This window comes from Myxine glutinosa, chromosome 12 (assembly GCF_964187855.1).
Source record: "Myxine glutinosa chromosome 12, kmMyxGlut1.1, whole genome shotgun sequence".
In the NCBI taxonomy this organism is placed as follows: Eukaryota; Metazoa; Chordata; class Myxini; order Myxiniformes; family Myxinidae; genus Myxine; species Myxine glutinosa.
This window is the reverse complement of record NC_136272.1, coordinates 86044165-86056819: the sequence shown is the minus strand read 5'-3', so window position 1 is coordinate 86056819 and position 12655 is coordinate 86044165. Positions and strand designations below refer to the sequence as shown.

The 12655-nt window shown below is 47.8% G+C and overlaps 1 protein-coding gene across 1 annotated transcript in view; it reads left to right on the top strand.

Moving 5' to 3' along the window:
• The first annotated feature begins 100 nt into the window (after positions 1 to 100).
• The window catches only part of BHLHE40 (basic helix-loop-helix family member e40), a 39826-nt gene continuing 27271 nt past the window's right edge, over positions 101 to 12655 (top strand). The window contains exon 1 of the mRNA XM_068132041.2: positions 101 to 1149. Coding sequence (XP_067988142.2) covers positions 1049 to 1149 — 101 coding nt within the window. The 5' untranslated portion in view covers positions 101 to 1048. The remainder of the gene's footprint in view (positions 1150 to 12655) is intronic.

Below are 12655 nucleotides of genomic sequence, written 5' to 3'. Positions count from 1 at the left end.
TGTATGGCGGCCGCGACCAGCACCAAACAATGACGTCTAAGCAATATCCCGCCCATTAATCGCGCCCAACCAACCAGCTACCAAGCCACGCCCCCATTGAACTCCGCTCCGATTCCACCGCCATGTGAGCTCAACTCGTGAGACACGGCATTGCATTTTATACCCTTGTCATCTCGATCCCTGCAGTTATTTCACAATGTCCATTAGACGGTATAGGTGTATGATATAGGTTTGCTAAACTGTTAAAGATTCACAAGCAGTTTTTTTTGCCAACTGTACTTTTGCCAACTGTACTTTTGCCACCTGTGCCGCGTCTGCATGCACTGTTCAATTTACAAGACAGAGACCACCGCGCATCTCCATTCCCCGCTGAGAGACCTGTCTCACGTCGCTTCATCCTGCTGAGGGAGGAACCTGGTTTGCGTAACCTAACCGCGCTGAGGAACCTGGGTCGTGTCGCCTGACCCCGCTGAGGGACCTGTCACGTCTCCTCACGTCGCGGAAGGGCCTGTGTCGGTGTCCTCACGCTGCTGAGGAACCTGGGTCGTGTCGCCTGACCCCGCTGAGGGACCTGTCACGTCTCCTCACGTCGCGGAAGGGCCTGTGTCGGTGTCCTCACGCTGCTGAGGAACCTGGGTCGCGTCGCCTGCCCCTGCTGAGGGACCTGGGTCGCGTCGCGTGCCCCTGCTGAGGGACCTGGGTCGCGTCGCGTGCCCCCGCTGAGGGACCTGGGTCGTGTCGCGTGTCCCCGCTGAGGGACCTGGGTCGCATCGCGTGTCCCCGCTGAGGGACCTGGGTCGCGTCGCGTGTCCCTGCTGAGGGATCTGGGTCGCGTCGCCTGCCCCTGCTGAGGGACCTGGGTCGCGTCGCGTGCCCCCGCTGAGGGAACCTGGGCTGGGTCGCGTCGCGTGCCCCCGCTGAGGGACCTGGGTCGCGTCGCCTACCCTGCTGAGGGACCTCTCACGTCGTTGAGGGACCCGTGTCACGTCGCCTACCCTGCTGAGGGACCTCTCACGTCGTTGAGGGACCCCTGTCACGTCGTCTCGCGATGGAGCCAATTATTGTGCCTGATGATGAAGAGTATGAGGATCAACAACTGATCGGAGAAGACGACATTGACAGCAGGGACTCAGGAAGTCCAAACACCGGGTGAGTGAGCTAGATAGACGAGGGTCGTCTCGATTTGCAAATCAGAACAGACTCAGGTCGGCGAAGGAGGGAAGCGCCTTTCCCTCCAAATGGAACGTGCGTTGTTCCTGATGTGACATTCCAGGACGATCGGTACGGCTCACGGTTCGGCTCACGGTTCGCTTCGTAAAGGTTCATTCCCATCCGAGCCGAGCGCTGTCTGCGTAAATTGTTGGTTGTGGAAATGCAGCGTAGAAGTGAAATTGCAAAAGGTTGTTTCACATTCTCTACAAAGGGGTTTAAAGTCTATTGGAAGGACGTTAAACTGGGCGCCCCGTCTGCCAGGACTGCTGGTGGATGTTAAACATCTCACGATGTCCTTCACGAAGAGGAGGCACGTTGTCGCCGGCATCATGTACAAATTGCTTTTCTAACTGATTGCAAGTATAATCCGTATGTTACTCTAATACCTCTGGTCAACATCATGATACATTGATAAGGATGGGGTGTTTGTGGGAATACTCCATCTGGGTTGTAACACGGGCGTGATCAGCTGCATGACCTTTTACCCTCTGGTAGTTTGCTTGTATATATACTGTATATCCTGTCCTTAGTTTTCTTTTTACCGCAGGTCTACAAGAGTGCCATGTGGTTGCTGTTCTTGTTAGTCCCCTACCTGGAGGGAACTACATGTTGTCCGTCCCTCTGTCCATCCATCGCACCTGTGGTTTTCTAGACTTTTCCCCCATACCCTTTAACATATTCAACTGAAACTTGGTACATGCCTTTATTATGATAACTTACAGAACAAGTTTGAGTTTTGGGGCGTTTCCCCAATTTTTCAGAGTTATGCCCTCTGACCTTAGACCATACCACATATTATACATGCCTTGGTTTTCAGTGGTCCTGACACCACCCCACTGCTTTACACCGATTGGCTGGACAGCTGGTCTGTCTCCACCCCCAATTAAAACCATGTGATGTGATGCACCAGCACCATCCTTCCATGAAGCAGCACAGATCGGCAGGCCTCAGGCCTGGGTATTGATCCATGGCCCAGTGCAATTGGAATGATCCCAAGTATATAACCACGATGAATTAAGAAGCCGAATGCGTGTTTTTGCTTCATGTATGTACGTCGCGTTATTTTTAAGCGGTGAAACCGCTTCAATATTTGGCTATGTCCTTCCTTCCATCCACCCGTCTGTCAAAAATGAAGAAGAAGGACCTTTCTAACTTTAATTCTAAAGTGTAATTCTAGAAGGTTCTAAAGGTTATTTATAAAGGGTAATTCTAAAGGGTTGTAAAGGCTAAATCTAAGGGGAAATTCTAGTGGGTTCTAAAGGGTCATTCTAGTGGGTTCTAAAGGGTAATTCTAGTGGGTTCTAAAGGTTTGTAAAGAGTAATTCTAGTGGGTTGAAAAGGGTTGTAAAGGGTGATTCTAATGGGTTCTAAAGGGTAATTCTAAAGGTTTGTAAAGGGTAATTCTAGTGGGTTGTTGTTACGACCTGGCCCTTCTGTGAAGGGCTCGGGGTACTGCCTATTGCTCCGGAGATCGGAATCGATGTGCTCGGGAGACCAATACGTTCCCCGTGGGCGGGTCGCGCCGTATGAGCAATCAGAAGTGACCGAGCGAAGCTACCATCCAAATGCTGACGCAATTTTACACCCCCCCCCAATCTTCAACACACAGTATGCCAATTCAGAAATGCAATGCAAATTCAAAACAGGGGAATAAATGCAAATACTTTACTCAAAATCAAGAAAAAACAGGGTGCAACACCAAGGAAAAGACAAATCATAAGGAAAAGAAATCCCGCTGATATGCAGCAGCAAAGATCAAGTAATTAAAGGACAGACAGGCGCCAAGACAAAACAGACAAGACAATTAAACGACCCACCCGGTATCCCTAGCTAATCCCAAAGGGGAGGGAGAGGGTAGCAAAATAACAAAGAAATATTCGCCAGGATATAAAGGAAATAAAAGGTAAAATAAAACCGGGAGGGGAGGAGGGGAATTCAGGCCTGTTTCAGATGGTGTCCTGGCTGCCTCGCCCCAGCCACGTGTCCCGAGGGTAGAGCCTCCCCTCCACTCTTCTCTTTCTCAGTGGGTGTCTTCAAACTCCACGAACGACTTGCCCAGAACAGTTCCTGCAAGACCATGAAGCCGCACGTTGCCTCCGGCCGGCTCAGACGAAACTTGAGGAGCACAAGCTTCTGGCTCCCTCTCCCACTTCCTAACGATCGATCCCACGTGCACCGAGAAAAACCCCCTCCACCCAAATCTCTCCTGCACCGACTGTCCCTCCAACAGGCAGCCCTCAGAGAGATTAATCAAAAATCCTCAAAAAGCTCACACAGGCCGAGTTTCTCATCAAAACTTGGACCGTACGTGCTGCGTTTGGTTTTCGCCATTCTCCACCGATCCGACGCACTCTTCTTCCTCCTCCCTCTCCTCTTCTTTTTTTTCTTCCCAAAGGTTCTTTCTCTATTCAATTGTGTAGAGCTCCGGTGGGAGGGAGAAAGTCGATAAGGAGGATTTTTGTTTTTCTTTTAACAAAAGAAGAAAAATAAAGTCGATAGGGGAGGAAGAAAGAAAAGAGCAAATCTGGTTTCACAGCCGGCCCGGAATTTCACATAAGGTACACCCCAATGATCACAGCTTCTCGTCATTGCAAACGCAGCCCCGTGAGTGTACCATCCTGAAACAATCCACCCCACGAGTGTAACATTGTAAAGGGTTGTAAAGGGTAATTCTAGTGGGTTCTAAAGGGTAATTCTAAAGGGTTGTAAGTAATTCTAGTGGGTTCTAAAGGGTAATTCTAAAGGGGTGTAAAAGGTATTTCGGGTAATTCTAAAGGGTTATAAAGGGTAATTCTAAATGGTTTTAAAGGGTAATTCTAAAGAGTTCTAAAAGGTAATTAAAAGTGTTTGTTCTGTTATAGACTTTGCCTATTTCATATTAGAAATGCCAAACTGAACCCACTTCCTTCGGACCCGGATGCGATTTTTTATTTATTTATTACTATTTTCGGCACCAGTGGCATTATACAACAAAACAACAACAGGCATTTTAAGGCCATTTTCCCTGCAAAAGCGGGGGTTAGCCTTCCGGTCCCCATGACAATCTTCTCCATTTTGCCATATTTTCTGCATCTCCCCTTGTTAACCCCCTTGCCCGCATTTCTTCTTCGACCATCTTTAGCCAAGTCTTTCTCGGTCTTCCCCGTCCTCTACTTCCTTCTACATTCATTTCCATCACTCTTCTCAACCAGTCACTTTCATCCTTCCTCAACACATGAACAAACCATCTCAAACTGTTTCTCTTCACAGCATCCATCACAGGCTCAATTCCCATCAACTTTCGCAATTCATCATTTGTCTTCCTCTCTCTCAACGATACTCCACACATCCAGCGAACCATTCGCATTTCCACCCTTTCCACCCTTCGTTGCTGCTCTATGTTCATTACCCATGTCTCGCTCCCATAAATCATAACACTTCTCACACATGCAGCATACACCTTTCCCTTCAGCTTCAACGACACTCCCCTCCTCGTCAGCACGCCACTCAGTTCCCAAAACTTCTTCCATGCACATCTCCCTCGAGCAACCGTTGCCGAGTCTGATCCACCTTCTCCATTCAGCATGTCTCCGAGGTAACAAAATGTTTTCACACCTTCCAGCTTCATGCCTTCTCCAAGATCCAACTCAACATTTCCTCCATCTGCAGCTCCCTCTGTGCACACCTTACACTTGAATGTAGCTGCCACACTGATTAATGACCCTCTCAAACCACGACATTTTTGATGAACCCACTCAGCGCACATTGTACATTGAATGGAATTCACTCCGACACCCTTCCTGCACACAGCACACGGCCACTTCCCAGTTCTTTCCACCTCACCACATGCTTTACCACTTCCCATCACCTTCGTTTTTCCGATATTCACCTCCAGACCTTTTGTCTCCATACATTCCTTCCACTTGTTCATCTTCTCCTTCAGTCCATCCATACTTTCTGCAATCAACACCAGATCATCTGCATACAACAACTCCCACGGTAAACCCTCCTCTATGTTCCGAGCCAGCACCTCCATCACAGCTACAAATAGTAGTGGACTTAGGACCGACCCCAGATGCACTCCCACCTTCACCTCAAACTCACCACTGTTCCTGTCCTTCGTCCTTACAGCTGTGCACGCTCTTTTGTACATTGCCATCACTACACTGATCAACCATTCCTCCACTCCTAACTTCCTCAATGCCCATGTCATGACTTCACGTGGAACCCTATCGAATGCTTTCTCCAGATCAACAAACCCAAGAAACAACTTCTTCCTCTTCTTCATGTACTTCTCCTGCAACTGCTTCACAATAAAAAGCACGTCTGTCGTTCCTCTTCCTGGCATAAATCCAAACTGCATTTCGTCAATCTTCACTTTCTTCCTTATCCTCCTCTCCAACACCCTTTCCAATACCTTCATTCCATGCTCCAATAACTTTATCGCTCGATACGAGCCACAGTCCAGAGGGTCACCTTTCCCCTTGTATAGAGGGATGAGGGTACTCAGTTCCCAATCCACTGGAATGCGGCCTTCTTTTACCAACCACCAGATTGCAGATCTCTGTCATTCTCTTCACACCCCAATTTCCTGCTGCCTTCAACATATCTCCCACAACTCCCGTCGGCCCTCCCGCTTTTCTACTCTTTATTGCTTTGATCACTTCCTCAAATTCCTTCTCGGTTATCTTTTCTGCCGGTCCAAAAACTGGGTTACTCTCTATGTTGCCATCCCATTCATTCTCTGCATTCAACAGTATTTCCATATATCTCTTCCATCTTCCTTTCATTCCATCTGGGTCCACAACTTCTCCTGCAACTGCTTCACAATAAAAAGCACGTCTGTCGTTCCTCTTCCTGGCATAAATCCAAACTGCATTTCGTCAATCTTCACTTTCTTCCTTATCCTCCTCTCCAACACCCTTTCCAATACCTTCATTCCATGCTCCAATAACTTTATCGCTCGATACGAGCCACAGTCCAGAGGGTCACCTTTCCCCTTGTATAGAGGGATGAGGGTAATCAGTTCCCAATCCACTGGAATGCGGCCTTCTTTCACCACCAGGTTGCAGATCTCTGTCATTCTCTTCACACCCCAATTTCCTGCTGCCTTCAACATATCTCCCACAACTCCCGTCGGCCCTCCTGCTTTTCTACTCTTCATTGCTTTTATCGCTTCCTCAACTTCCTTCTCGGTTATCTTTTCTGCCGGTCCTAAAACTGGGTTACTCTCCATGTTGCCATCCCATTCATTCTCTGCATTCAACAGTACATATTTCCATATATCTGTTCCATCTTCCTTTAATTCCATCTGGGTCCACAACGATTTGTCCCACTTCATCATTCAAGCAACTCACCCCCATCACATCACACCTATCTTTCGCTATCTGCTTTGCAATCCTGAATACCGCTCTCTGACCCTCTTCCAAATCCAAGCGTTCTCCGAACATTTTTCTACATGCCTCCTGCGCCTTTGCTACCTCTTTCTTTGCAGCCTTCTTGGCTGCCTTATAACTTTCATGCTCTGCCTTTTCTGCCCCCATACCCCTCGCCTTCTGCCACTCCTTGAACCTCTTCCTCTTCTCGTCAATGTTCTTTCCAACTTCATCATCCCACCACCATGTTTCTGAGTGCCTCGGTGGTCCTTTTGTCCATCCACATACCTCACCAACGGCTCCCAACAGACTATCTTTCATTGACATCCAACCACTTTCAAGCTCAACCACATCATCCTCTACCATACTCGGCCTCTCTTTTAATGCCTCCCTCACTGTCACCTCTTTCAACCTCCACACCTTCATTCTCGGTTGGTACTTCACCCACTGAGCTCTCCTCGCACCTTTCACCCTTATGTCGCAGACAACCAAGTGGTGCTGTGAAACAGCCTCCTCCCCCGGGATCACCTTTGTGTCCCGGAGGTGCCCCCTATCTCGCCTACGCACCAGCAGGTAGTCAACGGTTGTCGTCGACCCACCTGACGTGAATGTAACAAGCTTATTATCCTCTTTCTGGAACTGAGTATTACAAATCAATAAATCAGCTCCATCAGCAAACTCCAAAATCCTTTCACCTTCTCCATTTCTCACACCATATCCGTAACCCCCATGAACTCTCTCAAAACCGTCCACACTCCTTCCCACATGTCCATTTAGGTCTCCTCCTACCACAACAACTTCCTCATCTTTCACGTTTTACATCAGCTTCTCCATTGCACACCAGAACTTGTCCTTCTCTTCATCGCTCCGACCAACCTGCGGAGCATATCGCGAGATGATGTTCACCAAGAGCTTTCCAATCATCATTTTCACCATCATCAACCTTTCACTCACTCTAGTCACACTCACCACACTGTCTACAAACTCCTCAGAAAACAGGACACCAACACCATTCACGCCTTCCGGGCACCCTTGCCACACAAACTTGTATTTCTGTCCATGCCTACCCTTCACCATTCTCACACCACTTCTCTTCCATCTCGTCTCCTGCACACAACATATGTCCACTCTTCTTCTGACCAATACTTCCACCACTTCTCCTGATCTCCCTGTCATTGTCCCTACATTCCACGTCCCAAACCTCAGAAACCGATCTCCACGTCAGGCATCAGACGTTTCGTCGTCATAAATGGAGTGATTTCCACCCTTGCTTCGATCGGGTTCCCCACCTTGAGTTTTGACGAGAGGGAGTGGGGTCTCCCACTGGGTACTTCGGGCTGTACCCTGCCCATATGTAGTTGTAATTGTCATGGTTCTCTTTTTGAAGCAATGTTTTAATGTCCGGATGTCCTTCCTGACGCCAACCCTTTTAGTCGCCTCTTACGACACGCAGGGATACGGTGTACCTATTCTAAACCGGGGTACACACCTGGCATTATACACCACCAAAATAAAGATATGTGCTTACTTATATTGAACTTAAACTTGGTAGGGCACATTTATTGCAAAGTAATTCTCGCTCTTGTTACCTCCGCCACTGAAGGTGGATGGATGGAGGTTATGTTTTCACCCTTGTCTAAAATACATTTATAAAAATAAATAAATAAATAAAAGTCTTAATGAAAAAAATTAATTTACAACCCATTTATTCACATTGCCAATGTGCATAGGTTCATTACGGTTGTTGTTTTATACACGTGGTTGCTGGTGTGTACCGTGTGCAGCGTCCGTAATGTTGGGTCGGCATCGTTTCTGGGGTGGCAAGTGCACGTGTGGTGTGAGGATAGTTCTGTGCGTAGTTTGTCCAGTTTCCTGGTGTGTGTGTGTGTGTGTGTGTGTGTGTGTGTGTGTGTGTGTGTGTGTGTGTATATATGTATATATATATGCATGTATATGTATATATATATATATATATATATATATATATATATGTATGTATGTATGTATGTATGTATGTATGTATATATATATATATGTATATATTATATATATATATATATTATATATATATATATATATTTATATATATATATATATATATATATATATATATATATATATAGACTTGGCATATATTATATATATATATACTTGGCAATATATTGTTACAGACGTGGCTTGGATGTTATTTACCGAGCGGTTTTATGGTATGACCACGTCTGCACAAGTTACCCGATTGTGCCCGAACGTTGACTAGTCGCGCGATGCTGGCTCAATAAGAAAAAGAAGACACCCGGCTGGATTACAATAACACAATACGACACCAATGGTTCAATTCTCAAGACCTCCGGAGGAGATTATATTCGTACGGAAAGGTCAGATTACAGGGGCTAGAGGTATAATCACAGAAAGACAGGCACTTAGACACACTCTTATATTAACCCCGGACAGACGACAGACAAACGGGACAACGGCTGACTCACACGGGGGTTGATGACAGGAAAGCGGGTATCGATGGCTCCAGGTCCTCCTGGGCTCGGGGCAGGGTACAGTACGGTCCGGTCCGGTCCAAAGATGCGGGGAGGTATCGTCGCGCTGGGGGTGGCGGTGGCTTCTCTCTCCAAGCTGAGGCGCATCTGACGTCACATCCGGCGCGGGGCCGCGTATATCCGGCGGGGAGTGACACGCCCTCGGCTCGTTAGCTCCGCCCCAGATGGAATCGGCACGTTGCTTCTCATTGGGTGCGTGGGGGGGTTACTGGCTCCGCCCCTGACGAGGAGCTGACAGCCAGCCCCTTCGGGGTAACGCCGTGGAGCGCATGGTCATGGCGGGTAACCGAGCCGGTGTGAGGACGCACACTCCCCGCCCCTCTGTTGTTGTAGTCGTAGTTGTAGTTGTAATTGTTGTTGTAGTTGTTGTTTGGGGAAGAAGATGGGAGGAGGTATGGGAAAGGTCCTAAACTCACTACTGATGCCATATAATCACATTCTGGTGCAACGAAGAGTCATAATTAATGGAAACGAGGCCTTAACTGACATAGATTAAGAATAACTAGGAAGATGTCCGAAAGTTGTCTACGTGTGGTGCGGTGGACCTGGGCACGACATTTAATGGGGGAATAAGGGGAAGGTCGGCTCTACTGATTGTTATTTACATGCAATGGGACTAGGGAATGGGGGATTGGGGAAAGTTGGGGAGTATTGGAGAAAATAGGGGAATATTTACAAGCGGATATGGAGGCCAAATTCCATATTCGCAACAATATATTGCATATACATAAAAACATTGCCTCAAAAAAGAGAACCATGACAATCACAAGTACATATGGGCAGGGTGCAGCCCGAAGTGGAGATCGGTTTCTGAGGTTTGGGACATGGAATGTGGGGACAATGACAGGGAGATCAGGACAAGTGGTGGAAGTATTGGTCAGAAGAAGAGTGGACATATGTTGTGTGCAAGAGACGAGATGGAAGGGAAGTGGTGTGAGAATGGTGAAGGGTAGGCAGGGACAGAAATACAAGTTTGTGTGGCAAGGGTGCCCGGAGGGCGTGAATGGTGTTGGTGTCCTGTTTTCTGAGGAGTTTGTAGACAGTGTGGTGAGTGTGACTAGAGTGAGTGATAGGTTGATGATGGTGAAAATGCTGATTGGAAAGCTCTTGATGAACGTCATCTCGGGATATGCTCCGCAGGTTGGTCGAAGCGATGAAGAGGACAAGTTCTGGTGTGCGATAGAGAAGCTGATGGAAAACGTGAAAGATGAGGAAGTTGTTGTGGTGGGAGGAGACCTGAATGGACATGTGGGAAGGAGTATGGATGGTTTTGAGGGAGTTCATGGGGGTTACGGATATGGTGTGAGAAATAGAGAAGGTGAAAGGATTTTGGAGTTTGCTGATGGAGCTGATTTGTTGATTTGTAATACTCAGTTCCAGAAAGAGGACAACAAGCTTGTTACATACACGTCAGGTGGGTCAACGACAACCGTTGACTACCTGATGGTGCGTCGGCGAGATAGGGGGCACCTCCGGGACAAAAAGGTGATCCCGGGGGAGGAGGCTGTTTCACAGCACCACTTGGTTGTCTGCGACATAAGGGTGAAAGGTGCGAGGAGAGCTCGGCGGGTGAAGTACCAACCGAGAATGAAGGTGTGGAGGTTGAAAGAGGTGACAGTAAGGGAGGCATTAAAAGAGAGGCTGAGTAGGGTAGAGGATGATGTGGTTGAGCTTGAAAGTGGTTGGATGTCAATGAAAGATAGTCTGTTGGGAGCCGTTGGTGAGGTATGTGGATGGACAAAAGGACCACCGAGGCACTCGGAAACATGGTGGTGGGATGTTGAGGTTGGAAAGAGGATTGACGAGAAGAGGAAGAAGTTCAAAGAGTGGCAGAAGGCGAAGGGTACGGGAGCAGAAACAGCAGAGCATGAAAGTTATAAGGCAACCAGGAAGGCTGCAAAGAAAGAGGTAGCAAAGGCGCAGGAGGCATGTAGGAAAATGTTCGGAGAACGCTTGGATTCGGAAGAGGGTCAGAAAGCAGTATTCAGGATTGCAAAGCACATAGCGAAAGAGAGGTGTGATGTGATGGGGGTGAGTTGCGTGAAGGATGAAGTGGGACAAATCGTTGTCGACCCAGATGGAATTAAAGGAAGATGGAAAAGATATATGGAAATGCTGTTGAATACAGAGAATGAATGGGATGGCAACATAGAGAGTAACCCAGTTTTAGGACCGGCAGAGAAGATAACTGAGAAGGAAGTTGAGGAAGCGATAAAAGCAATGAAGAGTGGAAAAGCGGGAGGGCCGACGGGAGTTGTGGGAGATATGTTGAAGGCAGCAGGAAGTTGGGGTGTGAAGAGAATGACAGAGATCTGTAATCTGGTGGTGAAAGAAGGCCGCATTCCAGTGGATTGGGAACTGAGTACCCTCATCCCTCTATACAAGGGGGAAGGTGACCCTCTGGAGTGTGGCTCGTACCGAGCGATAAAGTTATTGGAGCATGGAATGAAGGTATTGGAAAGGGTGTTGGAGAGGAGGATAAGGAAGAAAGTGAAGATCGACGAAATGCAGTTTGGATTTATGCCAGGAAGAGGAACGACAGATGCGCTTTTCATTGTGAGGCAGTTGCAGGAGAAGTACATGGATAAGAGGAAGAAGTTGTTTTTTGGGTTTGTTGATCTGGAGAAAGCATTCGATAGGGTTCCACGCAAAGTATTGACATGGGCATTGAGGAAGTTAGGAGTGGAGGAATGGTTGATCAGAGTAGTGATGGCAATGTACAAAAGAGCACGCACAGCTGTAAGGACGAAGGACGGGAACAGTGGTGAGTTTGAGGTGAAGGTGGGAGTGCATCAGGGGTCGGTACTAAGTCCACTACTATTTGTAGCTGTGATGGAGGTGCTGGCTCAGACCGTAAAGGAGGGTTTACCGTGGGAGTTGTTGTATGCAGATGATCTGGTGTTGATTGCGGAAAGTATGGATGGACTGAAGGAAAAGATGAACAAGTGGAAGGAATGTATGGAGACAAAAGGTCTGAAGGTGAATATCGGAAAGACAAAGGTGATGGCAAGTGGTAAAGCATGTGGTGAGGTGGAAAGAACTGGGAAGTGGCCGTGTGCTGTGTGCAGGAAGGGCGTCGGAGTGAACTCCATTCAATGTACAATGTGTGCTGAGTGGGTTCATCAAAAATGTAGTGGTCTGAGAGGGTCATTAACCAGTGTGGCAGCTACATTCAAATGTAAGGTGTGCACAGAGGGAGCTGCAGATGGAGGAAATGTTGAATTGGATCTTGGAGACGGCGTGAAGCTGGAAGGTGTGAAAACATTTTGCTACCTCGGAGACATGCTGAATGGAGAAGGTGGATCAGACTCGGCAACGGTTGCTCGAGTGAGATGTGCATGGAAGAAGTTTCGGGAACTGAGTGGCGTGCTGATGAGGAGGAGAGTGTCGCTGAAGCTGAAGGGAAAGGTGTATGCTGCATGTGTGAGAAGTGTTATGATTTATGGGAGCGAGACATGGGTAATGAACGTAGAGCAGCAACGAAGGCTGGAAAGGGTGGAAATGCGAATGGTTCGATGGATGTGCGGAGTATCGTTGAGC